Source organism: Budorcas taxicolor, chromosome 1 (genome assembly GCF_023091745.1).
Source record: "Budorcas taxicolor isolate Tak-1 chromosome 1, Takin1.1, whole genome shotgun sequence".
NCBI lineage: Eukaryota > Metazoa > Chordata > Mammalia > Artiodactyla > Bovidae > Budorcas > Budorcas taxicolor.
Window position 1 is genome coordinate 165,746,615 of NC_068910.1, and position 23,078 is coordinate 165,769,692.

At 35.2% G+C, this 23,078-nt stretch overlaps 1 protein-coding gene across 1 annotated transcript in view; it reads left to right on the forward strand.

Moving 5' to 3' along the window:
* BCHE (butyrylcholinesterase) overlaps window positions 1-22,415 on the forward strand; it is a 78,645-nt gene extending 56,230 nt beyond the window's left edge. Inside the window, exons 3-4 of the mRNA XM_052649603.1 lie at window positions 9,267-9,433; window positions 22,291-22,415. Of these exons, the coding sequence (XP_052505563.1) occupies window positions 9,267-9,433; window positions 22,291-22,415 (292 nt within the window). The remainder of the gene's footprint in view (window positions 1-9,266; window positions 9,434-22,290) is intronic.
* Window positions 22,416-23,078: the final 663 nt, after the last annotated feature.

A 23,078-nucleotide genomic window follows, 5' to 3' on the forward strand; every position in this document is an offset into this window, starting at 1 on the left:
AGGGGTCACAAACATTCTGACACAACTGGATGACTGAACAGCAATAGCAACAACATGCTCTTCTTACAGGATTTCCTATTTGAATGATGGCAGCTCTGCTAATCCTCCCAATTCCTCAGGACAGAATTCTTGGAGTCATCTTTGACTGTTCTCATTTCTCTCCACTTCTAATTCATGGCCAGTTATAAGGACTCACCTTTCAAAATATTTGCAAGCTCTGAACACTTCTCTCAATTTCTGCTACTACTTCTGTGGTTCACACAGCCATCATCTCTCACGTAAATTATTCCTGTGGTCTCCTAACTGATCTCCCTGTTTTTACCTGTAGATTCTCTGCAGTCAATTCTCAGAGATAATCTTTTCTTGTCCTTTATTTGTGCAGACCTTCCAATTGCTTCTTCTCTCTCTCAGAGCAGAGGTAAAAAGATTATAAGGTCCTACAGGTAAATAAATAATATCACCTTCTACTCCTTCCTCCCTGACTGGCTTCACTTCAGTCACACCCTCCTACATAGGTCCTTGGAAAACTCCAGGCACACACCTGTCTCACTGGCCTTTGCTTTCTGCTTTTGTTAAAATACTCTTCACTCAAATCAATTGCATGGCTCACTCTTCAGTTCAGTTCAGTTCAGTTCAGTTCATTTCAGTCGCTCAGTCATGTCCGACTCTTTGCGACCCCATGAATCGCAGCATGCCAGGCCTCCCTGTCCATCACCAACTCCTGGAGTTCACTCAAACTCAGGTCCATCGAGTCGGTGATGCCATCCAGCCATCTCATCCTCTGTCATCCCCTTCCCCTCCTGCCCCCAATCCCTCCCAGCATCAGAGTCTTTTCCAATGAGTCAACTCTTCGCATGAGGTGGGCAAAATACTGGAGTTTCAGCTTTAGCATCATTCCTTCCAAAGAAATCCCAGGGTTGATCTCCTTCAGAATGGACTGGTTGGATCTCCTTGCAGTCCAAGGGACTCTCAAGAGTCTTCTCCAACACCACAGTTCAAGAGCATCAATTCTTCAGCGCTCAGCCTTCTTCACAGTCCAACTCTCACATCCATACATGACCACAGGAAAAACCATAGCCTTGACTAGACGGACCTTTGTTGGCAAAGTAATGTCTCGTATCCTCTGTCAACTCTTCACTTAAGTTTCTTTTCAAATATTGCAGAGTTTCCCTACCCAGAAACTTCCAAAGTCAAGGTTAAGGCACAGCTCTTCAGACTGTCAACTTGTCCCAAGATTTAGATCTAACTTGAGAGTTCAGAGGCCACATGCATTCCCTCAGATTTGGTAATTCACTAGATTGACCCACCGGACTTAGAAAAATGCCATAAATCACAATTTTCAGTTTTAATTTAGCAAAGGTCTTCCCTGGTGGCTCAGACGATAAAGAAAATCTGCCTGCAATGTGGAATACCTGGGTTCTGAAGATCCCCTATAGAAGGATATGGCAACTCACTCTAGTATTCTTTTCTGGAGAATTCCATGGACAGAGGAGACTGGTGAGCTACAATCCACGGAGTCAGAGTTAGACACAACTGAGTGACTAACACACAAACAATATAGCAAGAACACAGCTCAGAACCAAAGGAAAAGATACAGAGAGCAAGATCTACAACTAACAAGCTTCCAAACAGAAATCTTCAACATCCTCAGAGACGCTTCATCTTCATGGCATCAACTGTGGTAATGCGCACATGGAGAACTGCCAACCCAGAAAGCTCACCTGACCTTGGGGTTTAGTTTTATTTGGGTTGCATTAGCAAGTCATGGCACAGTCAATTATTGGCCAAGTGGTTCGACTCAATATTTAGGCCCCTCCTCTTCCTGGAGCTCAAGGTTGATATCAGTTGGCTCAAAGTCCCAACCCTCTAATCACTGAAATGGCAACCCACTCCAGGATTCTTGCCTGGAGAATCCCAGGGACAGAGGAGCCTAGTGGGCTGCCATCTATGGCGTCGCACAGAGTCAGACATGACTGAAGTGACTTAGTAGCAGCAGCAGCAGCAGCAGTCTTTGAGGGGTGGTCAGTTCCTTCCCTAAGATTATCAGTGTGTGCAGCCCCACCCTGAGTCATTGCGTTAGCAAAAGCCATCATGTGCACAACATGAATCACCCTGTTAGTATAAACTATCAGGTATGGTGCAAAATTCCAAGACTTAGAGGTTATCTCACAAGGAAATTTGGACAATATCTATCAAATTCCTTATTATATACTCCCTATTCTCTGCCCTCCATACATACACACATACTTAACATACTCATGATTTCCTATCATCCCTACTTTCCACTTTATTATTTCTAGGAGCTATTACTATTCAACATACTATATATTTTTCTATTATTATTATCATTATTGTCTATCTTTCTCAAGAATGAAAACTGTATGAGGTAGGAATTTTTTTCTGTTTTTGTTGTTGTTGAATCTTCTGTGATTCAAACAAGTTTGACAAAGTATGCTCTCAATTGATAATTGTTTAATGAAAGAATAGGTTTAATCTCTAAATTCAGGTTCTTTTATAACCCTCTATTCTTTAAATTAAAATATAGTTTTATTTAAGCATGACATGACAGAATATAAACCCATGAATGTTTGCATATAAGAAATTATCCACTATATACTATATCCTTGTGGCCTGCTTATGATTGTGGAATATTTCAGGTGGCCTTTCAGTTTACAACTAGTAATCATGACTTCGTTTTACTAGATTACAAAAAAAACTAAAATATATTCATTTTAAAATAACTGTATAGCACAGGGAACTCTGCTCAGTGTTGTGTGGCAGCCTGGATGGATTTGATGGAGAATGAATACATGAATATGTATGGCTGAGTCCATTCAGTGTTCACCTGAAACTATCACAACATTGTTAATTGGTTACGCTTCAATATAAAATAAAATGCTTAAAAAGGAACTATATATCTTAGTTAGAAATAACCATCTCTGAATTCTTAAAGGAATCTTAATTCCTGTGTTAGGACTGGGTAAGCAATATTGGAATTTGTATTCCTAAGAAAATTTGATACATGAAGTTGAATATATCCTAGTTCTTCATAGTCAATTAATTTATTTTTAAAGATTCTATTCATAAAATGAATAGAAAATGTTCAAATATCAATGACAAGCAAGCAGTTTTCTGTAATACAATTGTTCAAACGATATTCTGCATTTTTGGTTAAATAAACCATGTCTTAAATTTTTTCAATCTTACATTAGAGGAAAAGTGCAATGAATGATCTTTAGACTACTTTTGTATAATACAAATTAGAAAAAAAAAAACAACCTGAGAACATAAAAAGAAGAGATTTCTTTATATGATGGAAAGTGTTGCATATTTTCACTTTGAGGTCTTTATTTTGTAATCGGAATATAAAATATTTTTTAAAAAATGGCAAAGTCAGGATGTTTAAATTTATTTTGTAATTTTGAAATTAAAATTATATAGTGTTTCAGAGGGTTTCCCAGGTGGCTCAGTGGTTAAATACATCTGCCTGCCAATGCAGGAGATGCAAGAAATATGGATTCAGTCCCTGGGTTGGGAAGATGGAGGAGGAAATGGCAACCCACTTCATTATTCTTGCTGGGAAAATTCCTTGGACAGAGGAGTCTGGTGTGCTACAGGTCATGGGTAGCAAAGTAGCTGAGGGATTGAACATGCACAACACAGTGTTTCAAAATTTTGTATCTGGAAAATATATTGCATTTTAAAAAGTTTTTAATTTATACAAATAAGAAGAGAATTGTTTATCTCATTAAGTTTGAGTCTTTGGAGTTTTTTTTCAAATTATAGAATAAAATGTTTCATCACTTCAATAGCTATTTCAATCACTTTTTGAAAACAATATCTGCATCCATAGGCAAAGGAATTTTATTATCTCTGAACTACAATTTGGAATGTCATGAGTTATTTCATAGGACAAAGTTTGTTAAATTAACACTGGCAGTGCCATTAGTGCTTCACTCTTGAACTCAAGTAAAAGTCAGCTCTGTTTAAGTCACCATTTGCAGAAGCCAGAAATGAATGTGCAGTTAAAATGGTGCCATAAGTTAATTAGAATAGAATTAGAAGGAAAGTAGGCTATTTAGGAACATAAGAATTGCTGTACTGAATCAGACCAGTGGTTCTCCTGGTTTAATATCCAGCCTCCAGCAGCTGTACTTGTTAGTTTCTAAAGCTTTAAAATAAAAGAAAAAAAACTACATAATTCACCTAGACAAGTGTGCCATCTGTGATCTGGAGAAATTTTCTTCCTGACCTTTTTCAAATAATACCCTAAAGCAAGAGGATTCAATCCTGTTATGATATTGGTTTAGCTTGAATAGCTCTGGTTTTTAATAATTCTTATTAAATCATCCAGTTCCTACATAAAATCAACCAGTTCATCACGAAACTATTTATCTCTATAGCTCTTGACTCATGGTTGAATATGTCTGCATCTGTGATAAAATAGGAACTTATGGTACTTATTCAACACAAGTTCTTGATGGCACAATCTGCCTCAGATAACCATGCTGATGAATCCCTGCTTTTCTTTCCAAATTCTAGGGGTTCACAGGCTTTTGGCAAGAAAAAAAATGTATGTTCTATCAGTACTCCCAAGTTTCTGTCAATAATATATAGAAGGTATGTTGTTAATAATGAAGAATTTTGTGTGGTATACTTTTAGAAAAGTTCAGCTGGAGATTTTCTTATATGGTTGTGCTTAAGTTAGAAAGCGATGAATTGCATTTGACTGTCACTTTAATTTTTTTTTTTTTTTTTTTATTATACAAGTCTCAGTGACTACTTTCTAGGTTTCTTGGTTATTCTAGATACCACCTCTAGGTTAGTAATTCTAAACTATTATGTTTACAGTAAACCATCTGGCCAAGAATCCTTCAAGAATTGTAAATGCCTACGAACTAAAGTCTAAACCATTTTCCTAGATTGTCAAATCTTATTGCTATAACACTAATATCCTAAAGCTATAATTCTAATAGAATCTCCTCTTAGAGTCCAAGAAAACAACTTTTTTTTTTCATTGCTATTTGAACTAGGAGGAACACAATTTTTTACCTATTTTATTTCAGCTTCCTTTCTTTAGTTTTCCAAAATTTTCTTTCTGGTTCAGTTTCTTATTTTTTTCTCCTTACTTTATGTAAAATTGCATTTCTTCAGGTAATTCCCTCTTCTGACAAGTCATGTTTATGCTTGATTTAGGCTACCATATATTGTTGGCTCTTTGTTTTCATGGATGTCCTGTCTTGTAATTCTCTGAGGGAAACTACGTTTTCCATATGTATTTGTATTTCTAAAGCCTAGAGCAGTGTCAGACTCATAAAAGTAGCATACAAATATATTAAAGGGAAATCTTTAGAATTACCAGTAACTATCCAGATAGTCACTTCCAGAATGTTTATTCTTTAAGTTTCTGTTTGTGTGACCTAGGCAATAATATATTATTGAATCCTACAAGGTGTAAATGAACCAAAAATTATAAATTTCTGAAAAATTGAGTCAAGCACTATTGATTTAAAAATCACAATTGAAAATATGGGAAGCATCAGCATGAAAACAGTATCTGAAGGTTCTGAATTGGTTTTGACACCTGATATTAGGAAATGAAGCAATTCCAGGCAAAAGTAATAGCTAGACAAAGACAGGAGGTGAAATAGAGAAAGAAATCACGAAGAAAGTGTCCCTAACTTGTGTTGGCTGGCCTGCAGAGAGAATACCTGAAAGTAAGCTTGGAAATGTGGGTGGCATGTTCACTAATATTTATCTAATCTCACAGGGGGATTATTGAAGGATTTTTAAGCAGTGAACAAATTTATATGAATGAAAGAACAACTTAAAAGTTAGACCTAGAGTAATACGGTTATTACATACTTAGGAAATAAGCAATCAGTCCCAAACTTAGATATATATGTTCAAGTGTAAAGAAAGTATTAGCATTTTATTTTATTTTATTTTATTTTTATTTTTACTTTATTTTACTTTACAATACTGTATTGGTTTTGCCATACATTGACATGAATCCACCACGGGTGTACATGTGATCCCAAACATGAACCCCCCTCCTACCTCCCTCCCCACAACATCCCTCTGGGTCATCCCCATGTACCAGCCACAAGCATCCTGTATCCTGCATTGGACATAGACTGGCGATTTGATTCTTACATGATAGTATACATGTTTCAATGCCATTCTCCCAAATCATCCCACCCTCTCCCTCTCCCTGAGTCCAGAAGTCCGCTATACACATCTGTGTCTTTTTTGCTGTCTTGCATACAGGGTCATCATTGCCATCTTTCTAAATTCCATATATATGTGTTAGTATACTGTATTGGTGTTTTCCTTTCTGGCTTACTTCACTCTGTATAATCAGCTCCAGTTTCATCCATCTCATCAGAACTGATTCAAATGTATTCTCTTTAATGGCTGAGTAATACTCCATTGTGTATATGTACCACAGCTTTCTTATCCATTCATCTGCTGATGGACATCTAGGTTGTTTCCATGTCCTGGCTATTATAAACAGTGCTGCAATGAACATTGGGGTACACGTGTCTCTTTCAATTTTGGTTTCCTCAGTGTGTATGCCCAGCAGTGGGATTGCTGGGTCATAAGGTCACAACAGACAACACAGAAATACAAAGGATCATAAGAGACTAGTATCAGCAATTATATGCCAATAAAATGGATAATGTGGAAGAAATGGACAAATTCTTAGAAAAGTACAATATTCCAAAACTGAACCAGGAAGAAATAGAAAATCTTAACAGACCCATCACAAGCACGGAAATTGAAACTGTAATCAGAAATCTTCCAGCAAACAAAAGCCCAGGTCCAGACGGCTTCACAGCTGAATTCTACCAAAAATTTCAAGAAGAGCTAACACCTATCCTACTCAAACTCTTCCAGAAAATTGCAGAGGAAGGTAAACTTCCAAACTCATTCTATGAGGCCACCATCATAGCCAAAACCTGACAAAGATACTACAAAAAAGAAAACTACAGGCCAATATCACTGATGAACATAGATGCAAAAATCCTCAATAAAATTCTAGCAATCAGAATCCAACAACACATTATAAAGATCATACACCATGACCAAGTGGGCTTTATCCCAGGGATGCAAGGATTCTTCAATATCCGCAAATCAATCAATGTAATTCACCACATTAACACATTGAAAAATAAAAGCCATATGATTATCTCAATAAATGCAGAGAAGGCCTTTGACAAAATTCAACATCCATTTATGATAAAAACTCTCCAGAAAACAGGAATACAAGGAATATACCTCAACATAATAAAAGTTATATATGACAAACCCACAGCAAACATTATCCTCAATGGTGAAAAATTGAAAGCTTTTCCCCTAAAGTCAGGAACAAGACAAGGGTGCCCACTCTTACCGCTACTATTCAACATAGTTCTGGAAGTTATGGCCACAGCAATCAGAGCAGAAAAAGAAATAAAAGGAATCCAAATTGGAAAAGAAGAAGTAAAACTCTCACTGTTTGCAGATGACATGATCCTCTACATAGAAAACCCTAAAGACTCCACCAGAAAATTACTAGAGCTAATCAATGTATATAGTAAAGTTGCAGGATATAAAATCAACACACAGAAATTGCTTGCATTCCTATACACTAATAATGACAAAGTAGAAAAAAAAATTAAGGTAACAATTCCATTCACCATTGCAATGAAAATAATAAAATACTTAGAAATATATTGACCTAAGGAAACTAAAGACCTATATATCAAAAACTATAAAACACTGATGAAAGAAATCAAAGAGGACACTAATAGATGGAGAAATATACCATGTTCATGGATCGGAAGAATCAATATAGTGAAAATGAGTATACTACCCAAAGCAATTTACAAATTCAATGCAATCCCTATCAAGCTACCAGCGATATTTTTCACAGAACTAGAACAAATAATTTCAAGATTTGTATGGAAATACAAAAAACCTCGAATAGCCAAAGCAATCTTGAGAAAGAGGAATGGAACTGGAGGAATCAGCTTGCCTGACTTCAGGCTCTACTACAAAGCTACAGTCATCAAGACGGTATGGTACTGGCACAAAGACAGACATATAGATCAATGGAACAAAATAGAAAGCCCAGAGATAAATCCAAACACATATGGACACCTTATCTTTGACAAAGGAGGCAAGAATATACAATGGAGTAAAGACAATCTCTTTAACAAGTGGTGCTGGGAAAACTGGTCAACCACTTGTAACAGAATGAAACTAGATCACTTTCTAACACTGCACACGAAAATAAACTCAAAATGGATTAAAGATCTAAATGTAAGACCAGAAACTATAAAACTCGTAGAGGAGAACATAGGCAAAACACTCTCCGACATAAATCACAGCAGGATCCCCTATGATCCACCTCCCAGAATTCTGGAAATAAAAGCAAAAATAAACAAATGGGATCTAATTAAAATTAAAAGCTTCTGCACAACAAAGGAAAATATAAGCAAGGTGAAAAGACAGCCTTCTGAATGGGAGAAAATAATAGCAAATGAAGCAACTGACAAACAACTAATCTCAAAAATATACAAGCAACTTATGCAACTCAATTCCAGAAAAATAAACGACCCAGTCAAAAAATGGGCCAAAGAACTAAATAGACATTTCTCCAAAGAAGACATACGGATGGCTAACAAACACATGAAAAGATGCTCAACATCACTCATTATTAGAGAAATGCAAATCAAAACCACAATGAGGTACCACTTCACACCAGTCAGAATGGCTGCGACCCAAAAATCTGCAAGCAATAAATGCTGGAGAGGGTGTGGAGAAAAGGCAACCCTCTTACACTGTTGGTGGGAATGCAAACTAGTACAACCACTATGGAAAACAGTGTGGAGATTCCTTAAAAAATTGCAAATAGCGTTTTAAAATAGAATATATTTTTCTTCCTATATGTTAAGCAGAAATATGTGTGAAAATTTCTTCTTTAAATTTTAATTCCTACGATTTTAACTAACATAGTGCTTCAAGGTACTGAAAACATTCAACTAGTTCTTTAATGCTTGACATTATCAAGCAAATTCACATTTTCTGACTTTTTAGAAGCTCTTATTGATTTCTGAGAACATTATGTATGTGTGTGTATACACACACACACACATACACACACACACACACACACACACACACACACACACATATATATATATATATATATATATATATATATATATATATATTAATCTATCAGTGACTTCAATAGAACTATCTCTATTTTTTTTTAGAAATCCGAATGGGACCCAGAACAATAGTACGAGATGGCCTGTTTTCAAAAGCAATGAACAAAAGTATTTCACCTTAAATACAGAGTCACCAAAAGTAAATACCAAACTACGTGCTCAACAATGCCGATTCTGGACACTATTTTTTCCCAAAGTTTTGGAAATTACAGGTATGTGTTACTTTTTTGTTCTGTTAGTATTTGGTTAAATAATTAATTGTGGGCTATGTAAAAGAGGAAAAAGTTACACAATCTAGGGCAGAGTGATAATGTTCATCTGCAACTTTACATTAATTGATTCCACTGTGTACATTATTTAAAGAAAGTAAAACCAGACATTTTCTCTAGAAGAAAATGAAACCTAATACTGGAACTAAGGGTGATCTTGTTATTCAGCAAATTTTTGTGGAATTATTTAATACAAATTGAAAAAAGTAAATATATAAAATAAACAACTTATAAAACTGAAAAATTGAACTGATATAAAACTAAATACAATTGATAATCCAAAAGAGGCAAAAACAAAATTTAGTGATACATTGACTGATTTTTAAGGGGGGAAAATCTCTAGCATTTATATATTTGAAAACATTATCCAAATATTTCTAAATATTCTGAGCTTGGAAATATTTAAGACCAGAGACAAACATTATATAACATAATAAACAAGTAGTAATTTAGTTAGCTATGCTTCAGAAAGTGATTACTTAGATTTATATAAGGAAATATTAGGAAAATGGTTCAGATGATCATATTATTTCAAAATTCACTAGTAAAATATTTAACTAAGCTCAAACCATCAACTTGAGTGATTGCATATTCTCTGAGAAAAATGACATACATTTACAATTCATTGCCTTTGTTTGTTTGTTTGTTTGTTTTGTTTTGTGTTTTTAATGCCCAGTTCTTTATAACTGATGTGGCTCCTCAAGTCTATTTTCTATATTTTTCAAATAAAAGTAATTTACTTTCAACAGCTGGACATACTGCTAACCAGTTCCTTTAGACTTTACCCTTCTGTTTCTCATAATATTCCATAATTTTCAAGCTACATTTTAGATATCACTATATAGTAGTTGTTTTAGTTTCTTCTTTAGAGAGGTTAAGGGTTAGTTTTTGGCAAATAAGGACATTTCAGAGTTGTATTTGATTGTTTAATATGCTTTTTTATTTTCTCAGACATTACTCACCAAAATTATAATTACAGACTCCACCTGTTTGGGAAGCACTAATTATAGACCAGTGCTCTGTGTACTCCCAAATGTTCTGTGACACAATATACATCAGAGATAGGCTTCTGCATCCCTTGGCAGAGCTACAGTGCTGCCCTTTTGTCCTCTGGGTGTGAATAGCAATGAGGTAACATGCATAATCTGCCAGGAGACTAGAAGAGGTACCATTTAACATATCACAGATTATATATTCTCAATCTTTACTTAAAATATCAGTATTTTGAAATGGTAGGATCATAATTTGAAGCAAAATAAGCTGAGAGTAAGGGAAATTTTTAAATGACTAATTTATTATAAAATCAACTTAGTCGTTCAGGTTCAAGCACATGTGGTCTATTGCAGTGTGCATGAGTGTGTGCTAAGTTGTTTCAGTTGTGTCCAACTCTTTGCAACCCTATGGACTGTAGCCTGCAAAGTTCCTCTGTCCATGGGATTCTCCAGGCAAGAATACTGGAGTGGGTTGCCATGTCCTCCTTCAGGGGATCTTCCCAACCTATGTATCAGACCTGTGTCTCTTAAATCTCCAGGTTCCATTGGCTGATGGGCTCTTTACCACTAGTGCCACCTGGGAAACCCTTACTGTAGTGTATTTGTGGATAAATTAAAATTTTAATATCAGCAAACTTTGAAGATGTACTTCAAAATCTCTATCTCTAAATACCCAACTTCTATAAAGCAGTTGAATAAACCAATTCCTATGTTTTTGGCTAAATGCTGCTCTTTTCTACACAGGGCTGAACAACTTCCTAATGTAAAGAACACTGAGCAGTATGGAAATACATATCTCACTCTGGGATACTTTCAATGTGTCTTGAAAACATATTTTATATTTATCACTATTTTTTCATATAATCACCCAAAAGGAGTTTTATGAAATATATTTAATAAATTTTAAAGTAAATGTATGACATAATTGTTATAATGTCAACAATGTAATCATCAATAATAATAATATTTACACTTAAATAAACATAATTAGTTTGAAATGTCATGTCTTTGGGTTTTATAAGCAAATAATGTAGAGGGATTTATTTATTTATTTATTTTATTTTTATTTTATTTTATTTTTTCATTTTTTTTTTAATTTTAAAATCTTTAATTCTTACATGTGTTCCCAAACATGAACCCCCCTCCCACCTCCCTCCCCATAACATCTCTGTGGGTCATCCCCATGCACCAGCCCCAAGCATGCTGTATCCTGCGTCAGACATAGACTGGCGATTCAATTCTTACATGATAGTATACATGATAGAATGCCATTCTCCCAAATCATCCCACCCTTTCCCTCTCCCTCTGAGTCCAAAAGTCCGTTATACACAGCTGTGTCTTTTTTCCTGTCTTGCATACAGGGTCGCCATTGCCATCTTTCTAAATTCCATATATATGTGTTAGTATACTGTATTGGTGTTTTTCTTTCTGGCTTACTTCACTCTGTATAATCGGCTCCAGTTTCATCCATCTCATCAGAACTGATTCAAATGAATTCTTTTTAACGGCTGAGTAATACTCCATTGTGTATATGTACCACTGCTTTCTTATCCATTCATCTGCTGATGGACATCTAGGTTGCTTCCATGTCCTGGCTATTATAAACAGTGCTGCGATGAACATTGGGGTACATGTGTCTCTTTCAATTCCGGTTTCCTCGGTGTGTATGCCCAGCAGTGGGATTGCTGGGTCATAAGGTAGTTCTATTTGCAATTTTTTAAGGAATCTCCACACTGTTTTCCATAGTGGCTGTACTAGTTTGCATTCCCACCAACAGTGTAGGAGGGTTCCCTTTTCTCCACACCCTCTCCAGCATTTATTGCTTGCAGATTTTTGGATCGCAGCCATTCTGACTGGTGTGAAGTGGTACCTCATTGTGGTCTTGATTTGCATTTCTCTGATAATGAGTGATGTTGAGCATCTTTTCATGTGTTTGTTAGCCATCCGTATGTCTTCTTTGGAGAAATGTCTGTTTAGTTCTTTGGCCCATTTTTTGACTGGGTCGTTTATTTTTCTGGAATTGAGCTGCATAAGTTGCTTGTATATTTTTGAGATTAGTTGTTTGTCAGTTGCTTCATTTGCTATTATTTTCTCCCATTCAGAAGATATGTTCTTATTATACTTTATATTTTTCAAGTCATAAAACTTTAAACATTTTACTCTTCAGTATTCTGAAAATTGGGTTCTTCAGATGACCTGGGCTGAAGATTTTATGGAAATACTCCTTTTGGTTTTTTAAAAGCAAGTAAACTTCACAAGCAAGGGAAAATTTCAAAAAATAAATACTGAACAAGACTTCTTGGTATGATTTTTTTTTCAGGTTTTAATATACATTTATTTATTTTAATTGGAGACTAATTACTTTACAATATTGTATTGGTTTTGCCATACATAAACATGAATCCACCACTGGTGTACATGTGTTCCCATCCTGAACCCCCCTCCCACCTCCCTCCCCATACCATCCCTCTGGGTCATCCCAGTGCACCAGCCTCGAGCATCCTATGTCATGCATCAAACCTGGACTGGCAATTCATTTCACATATGATATTATACATGTTTCAATGCTATACTTCCAAATCATCCCACCTTCGCCCTCTCCCACAGAGTCGAAAAGACTATTCTATACATCTGTGTCTCTTTTGCTGTCTCGCACACAGGGTTATCATTACCATCTTTCAATATTCCATATATATGCATTAGTATACTGTATCGATGTTTTTTTCTTTCTGGCTTATTTCACTCTGTATAATAGGTTCCAGTTTCATCCACCTCATTAGAACTGATTCAAACGCATTCTTTTCAATGGCTGAGTAATACTCCATTGTGTATATATACCACTGCTTTCTTATCTATTCGTCTGCTGATGGACTTCTAGGTGGCTTCCATGTCCTGGCTATTATAAACAGTGCTGCAATGAACATTGGGGTACACGTGTCTCTTTCCATTCTGGTTTCCTTGGTGTGTATGCCCAGCAGTGGACTTTGTTATTTATTTATTTATTTATTTTTAATTTTTATTTTTACTTTATTTTACTTTACAATACTTTAAAGCCATACATTGACTTGAATCCACCATGGGTGTACATGCGTTCCCAAACATGAACCCCCCTCCCACCTCCCTCCCCATAACATCTCTTTGGGTCATCACCATGCACCAGCCCCAAGCATGCTGTATCCTGCGTCAGACATAGACTGGCGATTTGATTCTTACATGATAGTATACATGTTTCAATGCCATTCTCCAAAATCATCCCACCCTCTCCCTCTCCCTCTGAGTCCAAAAGTCCATTCTAAACATCTGTGTCTTTTTTGATGTCTTGCATACACATATATATGGAATTTAGAAAGATGGCAATGAACAAGACTTCTTAAAAGGAGCAATGTTTATTTCACTCACAATACAATAAGTACAAGTAAGCATAAGTACTTTCTGAGCAGGTATTTACATCTGAGTAGTAAATATGCTCAAAAAACGATCCTTAAGATTTGTTCAACACACAAATTCTAACACTTAACTTCAGACTATATTTCAGCACACACCTATGCTCTTATTGCAAGTACCTGCAAGAAATAAAATACACTATTTGTTTCAACTGTTAACAAATTCAGATTTTTTTGCTAAGAATATAACTACAATATATCATAATCACAAGAAACGGAAGTAGGGAAATGACCCATTCAATGTTGATGAAATATCAATATTATTCATTAAAATTGAGGAAACAAATTCATATATAGGGAAAAAATTGACCTTCACATCTTCTCAGATTAAAAAAAAATATCAGATTCATTTATTCCTCCTTTTGCCTTTGAATAAATCATGAAATACTGCTTGATACAACTAAAAAAAAAATTCTGATTGGTCACACTGGAATCTCATATTCTGCTCCTGGCTAATTAGTTAGCAAGAATGCAAACAAAAATGGTATAGTGAAAAGGTAGTTTGAAGGAAAAATATCAAGCAATTTTTCATATTTGACTGTTCCATGCCTTGTTAAAAGCAAAATAAAGTAAGTTCAGTTCAGTTCAGTCTCTCAGTTGTGTCCAACTCTTCATGACCCCATGAACTGCATCATGCCAGGCCTCCCTGTCCATCACCAACTCCCAGAGTCTGCCCAAACCCATGTCCATCAAGTTGGTGATGCCATCCAACCAGCTCATCTTCTGTTGTCCCCTTCTCCTGCCCTCAATCTTTCCCAGCATCAGGGTCTTTTCAAATGAGTCAGCTCTTCACGTCAGGTGGCCAAAGGATTGAAGTTTCAGCCTCAGCATTAGTCCTTCCAATGAACACCCAGGACTGATCTCCTTTAGGATGGACTGGTTGGATCTCCTTGCAGTCCAAGGGACTCTCAAGAGTCTTCTCCATTACCACAGTTCAAAAGCATCAATTCTTCGGCAATCAACTTTCTTCACAGTCCAACTCTCACATCCATACACGACCACTGGAAAAACCATAGCCTTGACTAAATGCACCTTTGCTGGCAAAACAACACCTCTGCTTTTTAATATGCTGTCTAGGTTGGTCAAAACTTTCCTTCCAAGGAGCAAGCGTCTTTTAATTTCATAGCTGCAATCACCATCTGCAGTGATTTTTCAGCCCAGAAAAATAAAGTCAGCCACTGTGTCCACTGTTTCCCCATCTATTTTCCATGAAGTGATGGGACCAGATGCCATGATCTTAGTTTTCTGAATGTTGAGCTTTAAGCCAACTTTTTCACTCTCCTCTTTCACTTTCATCAACAGGCTCTTTAGTTCTTCTTCGCTTTCTGCCATAAGGTTGGTGTCATCTGCATATCTGAGGTTATTGTTATTTCTCCCGGCAATCTTGATTCCAGCATGTGCTTGCTCCAGCCCAGTGTTTCTCACGATGTACTCTGCATATAAGTTAAATAAGCAGGGTGACAATATACAGCCTTGACATACTCCTTTTCCTAATTGGAACTAGTCTGTTGTTTCATGTCCATTTCTAACTGTTGCTTCCTGACCTGCATACAGGTTTCTCAAGAGGCAGGTCAGGTGGTCTGGTATTCCCATCTCCTTCAGAATTTTCCACAGTTTACTGTGATCCACACAGTCAAAAGGCTTTGCATTGTCAATAAAGCAGAAATAGATATTTTCCTGGAACTCTCTTGCTTTTTCAATGATTCAGCGGATGTTGGCAATTTAATCTCTGGTTTATCTAAAACCAGCTTGAATGTCTGGAAGTTCACAGTTCACGTATTGCTGAAGCCTGGCTTGGAAAATTTTGAGCATTACTTTACTAGTGTGTGAGATGAGTGCAATTGTCCGGTAGTTTGAGCATTCTTTGGCATTGCCTTTCTTTGGGATTGGAATGAAAATTGCCCTTTTCCAGTCCTGTGGCCACTGCTGAGTTTTCCAAATTTGCTGGCATATTGAGTGCAGCACTTTCACAGCATCATCTTTAAGGATTTGAAATAACTCAACTGGAATTCCATCACCTCCACTAGCTTTGTTTGTAGTGATGCTTTCTAAGACCCACTTGACTTCACATTCTAGGATGTCTGGTTCTAGATGAGTGATCACACCATAATGATTATCTGGGTCATGAAGATCTTTTTTGTACAGTTCTCTGTGTATTCTTGCCACCTCTTCTTAATATCCTCTGCTTCTGTTAGGTCTCTACCATTTCTGTCCTTTATTGAGCCCATCTTTGCATGAATTTTTCCCTTGGTATCTCTAATTTTCGTGAAGAGATCTCTAGTCTTTCCCATTCTATTGTTTTCCTCTATTTCTTTGCATTGTTTGCTTAGGGAGTCTTTCTTATCTCTCCTTGCTATTCTTTGGAACTTTGCATTCAGATGGGTATATCTTTCCTTTTCTCTTTTGCTTTTCATGTCTTTTCTTTTCACAGCTATTTGTAAGGCCTCCTCAGACAGCCGTTTTGCTTTTATTGTATTTCTTTTTCTTAAGGATGATCTTGATTCCTGTCTCCTGTATAATTTTACGTACCTTCATCCACAGTTCATCAGGCACTCTGTCTCTCAGATCTAGACCCTTAAATCTATTTTTCACTTCCACTGTATAATCATAACGGATTTGATTCATGTCATACCTGAATGGTCTAGTGGGTTTCTCCACTTTCTTCAATTTCAGTCTTGAATATGGCAATAAGGAGTTCATGATCCAAGCCACAGTCAACTCCTGGTCTTGTTTTTGCTGTCTGTATAGAGCTTCTCCATCTTTCTGCAAAGAATATAATCAATCTGATTTCTGTGTTGACCATCTGGTGATGTCCATGTGTAGAGTCTCCTCTTAAGACTTTGAGTTATTTGATGATCAAAGTAACTGTTCTATTTATTTCACTGTAAAAGCATAAGAAGTCTTCACAGAACCCAGCCTGAGTCATCATGAAACTGAAAATTGCTCAATGTGTCCAACACTTAGCGACTCCATAGACTATAAAATCCACATGGAATTCTCCAGGCCAGAATAGCCTTTCCAACCCACAGATTGAACCCCGGTCTCCCCCATTGCAGATAGATTCTTTACCAGCTGAGCCACCAGGAATGTCCAAGAATACCAGAGTGGGTACCTATCCCTTCTCCAGTAGATCTTCCTGACAAGTTTATTGTAGTTCACTCTATCTCACCACACACCTCAAATTATAACAGGGAAATTAGTAAGTTTATGATTTACTCCATAAAGAATTATGAATTCTTCTGCAATTTTAATAAGTGATTGAAAAACTGGAAGATAAGGAAGTAAAGGGAACAGAAGATATTTTTATGATCTCTTAAAGCACAGGAAATATGTTATTTTTTATTGTAATGTTCAGTATCATTCAGTATCAATATAATTAATGTCTTCTACCTTCATCTGGGTTAACAATAACAGTAACTTCTCTTATGTTCTGTCCTAACTCCTCAGACTTGGCTAGTTAGACTTAGCTCACCCTTCTTTAATTGACAAGACAAAAAATAGTTTAATTATTTTCCTTCTTTCTATAGGGAAGACTGCTGACTTTCCCCCAAATGAAACATAATGTGGGCAAAGCAAAGATCATAAAAATCCTGAAAAAGTTGTATAAGTGTGTTTTTAAATTACTGGTATTAATCTAGTTCTACACTGATTCAATAAAGAGCAAAGTTAGGAATGAATTTTTGTAACAAAGGCAGTAAGTTCATTTCCAGAGCTCCCCAAAGATGCATATAGTTTAATTTAAAAATGTACACACCATCTCAATTATCCCTCATGGCAACACTGCAAAATAGGGATTACCAACTCCATTTTCCATTTGGAAAATTAATTTGAAAAGTTAATTTATTTTATACTAATATCATAATTGGTCAAGTTGAAATTTCAACACATGTCACTCCAAAGCCTATATTGATGTTCTTTTTGTTATTTCACAGTGCAGTACCCTGTTAACTACAAAACAGATAGAACTACATCACAATGATGATGATAAATCTATAGCCACTTAAGTACAAACATTCCAGTTTGGGAGGAAAAATAAGGAGGGGAGGAGAAAAAAGTTCTAATTTTCATTACAGTTTATGACATAGGACTAAGGTTTTTTTTTTTATTGTCTTTTCATTACAGTGTATTCGGTTCCTTTAAATTCTGTTAGAAAATAATTAAATGTTTTGTACACTATTGTCTCAATCAATATTCAGTAATTCTAAAGGGAAAATGTAATCAGATTTATAGAGCATTTTGACATTAGAAAGTAAACTTTTAGTAAGTAAATTGTATAAATATTTGATTATGACACAAGAATAAATAAATTTATGTTTATATGAATCAATGGATTTTATATAATTCCATGAAGAAAATCAGATATAAGACCTTTTCTATAAATATTAAAATTCATCATCTAAATGCTAAATTACCAATCATTTATTTGTTATACCAAAAGTTTTGTTGTTTCTAAACCAGTCATTTATTTGTTATAGAAAAAGTTTTGTTGTTTCTAACCTTATTTTGTGTAAATAATTTTAAAACAGCATTTAATTATCATAAAAAAGAACAGAAGAGTGAATCATTTGGTAGGATATTTAATATCTTTCTTCCACATTTACTGTTTTTTGATTCTTTAGAAAAGTTATTTTATTCACAAAAAATTATAGCCATTGACCTTTTCAAAGGCATTTTACATAAAAATAGGATATATTTGTCCTATAAACTCAAATATAAACTCACAAATATGTGTCCAATGTCCAAGCACTGTGAACATTTCAAACCTAAATATATCTTAAATTACAGGGGATCTCTTAATGGCATTAAATATTTTGATTTTCATTTAACAAAAAGCAAATCACTGAATGTGCTCCATTGTTAATAATATGAAGATATTTTTATGTATACATTATAATGTAGTATGAAATCACATGAACATTCTTCTCCTAATTAACACCTTACAAAGTTATAATTAATTTCAAAAATTTCTAACTGAAAAATATATAATAAAAATTGTCAGTTTTTATTTTCACAATAGGTGAAATAACTTAAAACTTTGTTTTTAATTTAATGACTGTAGCTCATCATCCTAAAGACTTAAAAAGTGACAGAACTACAAATATATAAAATACCTATAGATTTAAATAAACCATCTTCTAGTTTTATTCAGTTCAGTTCAGTCGCTCAGTCATGTCCGACTCTTTGTGACCCCATGGACTGCAGTATGCCAGGTTTCTCTGTCCATCACCAACTGCTAGAGCTTGCTCAAACTCATGTCCATCGAGTCAGCGATGCCATCCAACCATCTCATCCTCTGTCATCCCCTTCTTCTCCTGCCTTCAGTCTTTCCAAGTATCATTGTCTTTTCCAATGAGTCAGTTCTTCGTTTCAGGTGCCCAAAGTATTGGAGTTTCAGCTTCAGCATCAGTCCTTCCAATAAACATTCAGGACTGATTTCCTTTAGGATGGACTGGTTGGATATCTTTGCAGTTCAAGGGACTCTCAAGGGTCTTCTCAAACACCACAGTTCAAAAGCATCAATTCTTTTGCACTCAGCTTTCTGTATAGTCCAGTTCTCGCATCCATACATGACTATTGGAAAACCATAGCTTTGACTGGATGGACCTATGACAGCAAAATAATGTTTTCTGTTTTTAATATGCTGTCTGGGTTGGTCACAGCTTTTTTTCTAAGGAGTAAGCATCTTTTCCTTTCATGGCTACAGTCACCATCTGCAGTGATTTTGGAGTCCAAGAAAATAAGGTCTGTAACTGTTTGCATTGTTTCTCCATCTATTTGCCATAGATCCAGATGCCATGATCTTAGTTTTTTTAATGTTGAGTTTTAAGCCAACTTCTTTATTCCCCTCTTTCACTTTCATCAAGAGGCTCTTTAGTTACTCTTCACTTTCTGCTATAAGGGTAGTGTCATCTGCATATCTGAGGTTATTGATATTTCTCCTGGTAGTCTTGATTCCAGCTAGTGCTTCATCCAGCCAGGCATTTCTCATGATATGCATATAAATTAAATAAGCAGGGTGACAATATTCAGTCTTGACTTACTCCTTTCCCTATTTGGAACCAGTCTGTTGTTCCATGTCCAGTTCTAACTGTTGCCTCTTGATTTGCATACAGATTTCTCAGGAGGCAAATCAGGTGGGCTGATATTCCCACCTCTTTAAGAATTTTCCACAGTTTGTCGTGATCCACACAGTCAAAGGCTTTAGTATAGTCAATAAAGCAGAAGCTGATGTTTTTCTGGAACTCTCTTGCTTTTTTCAATGATCCAACAGATGTGGGCAATTTGATATTGGTTCCTCTGCCTTTTCTAAATCCAGCTTGAACATCTGGAATATCACAGTTCACATACAGTTGAAGCCTGACTTGGAGAATTTTGAGCATTACTTTGCTAGCGTGTGAGAAGAGTGCAATTGTGCGATAGTTTGAACATTCTTTGGCATTGCCTTTCTTTGGGATTGGAATGAAACCTGACCTTTTCTAGTCCTGTGACTACTGCTGAGCTTTCCAATTTGCTGGCATATTTAGTGCAGCCATTTCATAGCATCATCTTTTAGGATCTGAAATAGCTCAACTGGAATTCCATCACCTTCACTAGCTTTGCTGGTAATGATGCTTCCTAAAGCCCACTTGACTTCACATTCCAGGATGTCTGGCTCTAGATGAGTGATCACACCATCGTGGTTATCTGGGTCATGAAGATATTTTTTATATAATTCTGTGTATTCTTGCAACCTTTCTTAATATGTTCTGCTTCTGTTAGGTCCATGCTATTTCTGTCTTTTTTATGTGCCTATCTTTGCATGAAATGTCCTATTGGTATCTCTAATTGTCTTGAAAAGATTTCTAGTCTTTCTCATTCTTTTGTTTTCCTCTATTTCTTTGCATTGATCACTGAGGAAGGCTTTCTTGTCTCTCCTTGCTATTCTTTGGAACTCTGCATTCAAATGGGTGTACCTTTCCTTTTCTCTTTTGCTTTTCACTTCTCTTCTTTTCTCACCTATTTGTAAGCCCTCCTCAGGCAAATATTTTGCCTTTTGCATTTCTTTTTGTTGGGGATGGTCTTGAACACTGCCTCCTATACAATGTCATGAACCTCTGTCCATAGTTCTTCAGGCACTCTGTCTATCAGATCTAATCCCTTGGATCTTTTTGTCACTTCCACTGCATAATCATAAGGTATTTGATGTAAGTCATACTTGAATGGCTTAGTGGTTTCCCCTACTTTCTTCAATTTAAGTCTTAATTTGGTAATAAGAAGTTCATGGTCTAAGCCCCAGTCAGCTCACAGTCTTGTTTTTGCAGATTATAAGGAGCTTCTCCATTTATGGCTACAAAGAAAATAATCAGTCTGATTTTGGTATTGACTGTCCGGTGATGTCCATTTGTAGAATGTTCTCTTGCGTTATTGGAAGAGATTGTTTGCTATGACCGGTGCTATCTCCTGACAAAACCTCCTAAAAACTTAAAACATGAGAGTACTACAAATATATTAAATACTCATAGATTTGAATAAACCATCTTCTGGCTTTATTGCATCTATTTATATTAGGAACTTAAATACTTAATTTTAAAAGCTTGTAATTTAAGAGCTTATATTGTTTACAATTTTTATTCTTTAATATAATACACTTTTCAAATAAATCAACATTTCAAGTTTTTTGTATTACATAAATCCTTTTTGGTTCATTGTCTCATATTATTTCTGGTAGAAACACTCCTCTCCCCTGACAAATACATACACTTTGCAAGCTGCTGGAAAACAGAGATTTTCTTGGTCATCTTTCTAATTTTCAAAGCAGTAAATAAACTTCCATATTACACTATTTTTAATAAACTCTTCAATGATCAGGCTTTGTGTGTAATGAAAATATATTGATACAGAAAGAATGTAAAATCTATGTAGAATGCCAACTACAAAATTCTTCTAAAGCATTAATAATAAATATTTATATATAAATATTTTCATCAGAAATAATAATCTGCTATATAATTATATATGTAAAATAGATGCATTAAATGAGATTTTTGCTATGCTTAGGGGACTCTAGAAAATAATATTTATGTATCTTCTCAGAAACTAAAGAAAAAATATGTAATGTAATTTGACATAATATACAAACTCATGTGTGTTGCATTTTATGTTGAATACATCTTGTAAGTATATATTATTTTCATTTTCATATAGTAAATTTACAATTTTATTACAGTTTTTTCATGTAGTGAAGGAAGTTGATAATAAATAATGAATTAAAAGATCACTGTACAGTGTACTAGGAGAAAATGGCATCTGCAATCAAAATTATTTTTTAATTAACATAAACAGAAATTGAAATGTAGATTAACACAGCTCACTTCATGTTTTACAGGAAATATTGATGAAGTAGAACGAGAATGGAAAGCAGGATTCCATCGCTGGAACAATTACATGATGGATTGGAAAAATCAATTTAACGATTACACTAGCAAGAAAGAAAGCTGTGCAGGGCTCTAATTAATAGATTTACCTTTTACAGAACGTTCATTTTCCTGTAGATCAAGGCAAAACTATCATTGGCTCTCTTACACTCCTGGTAAGAAAGCTATTATGTATAAAACAAAAATGTCAAAAGGATAAAATTGATTCCTCTCTTCTTTCACTTAGTATTGTACCTAGCATTTCAAAACCCAAATGGCTAGAACAAGTTTAATTAAAGTTCACATTATAAAGTATGACAATTAATTATATGCATATTAAAACAATTTGCAGCTTCAAACTCTTTCTTTCCTGAATAACTTTAAGAAATTATTTCCTTAAAACGTATCTCAGTTCTGTTTCCTATCTCCAATTTATTTTTATTACCACTGATGAAAGATATTTTTAAAAAGTGGGTGGGAGGTCTTGAAACATTACATACTGTGATTTACAATATTATTTCCTTTTAAAGTAATTTATGTGTTTAATGTTAATATGGTATATTAAAACAAACAAAGTAATTGGCTTCTTTGGTTTTTCTTTTATATGAAGGCAAGAGAATTTATTTAAGAGAATCTTAAAATAAGAAGCTTGGTCAGTTGGAATCACCTAATGATAGAAACAAAATGTCGCAACCAAAAGACAAAATGTAAAAAACTATAATTACATATATTTTGAATTTTTTAAAGATGTATATATGCT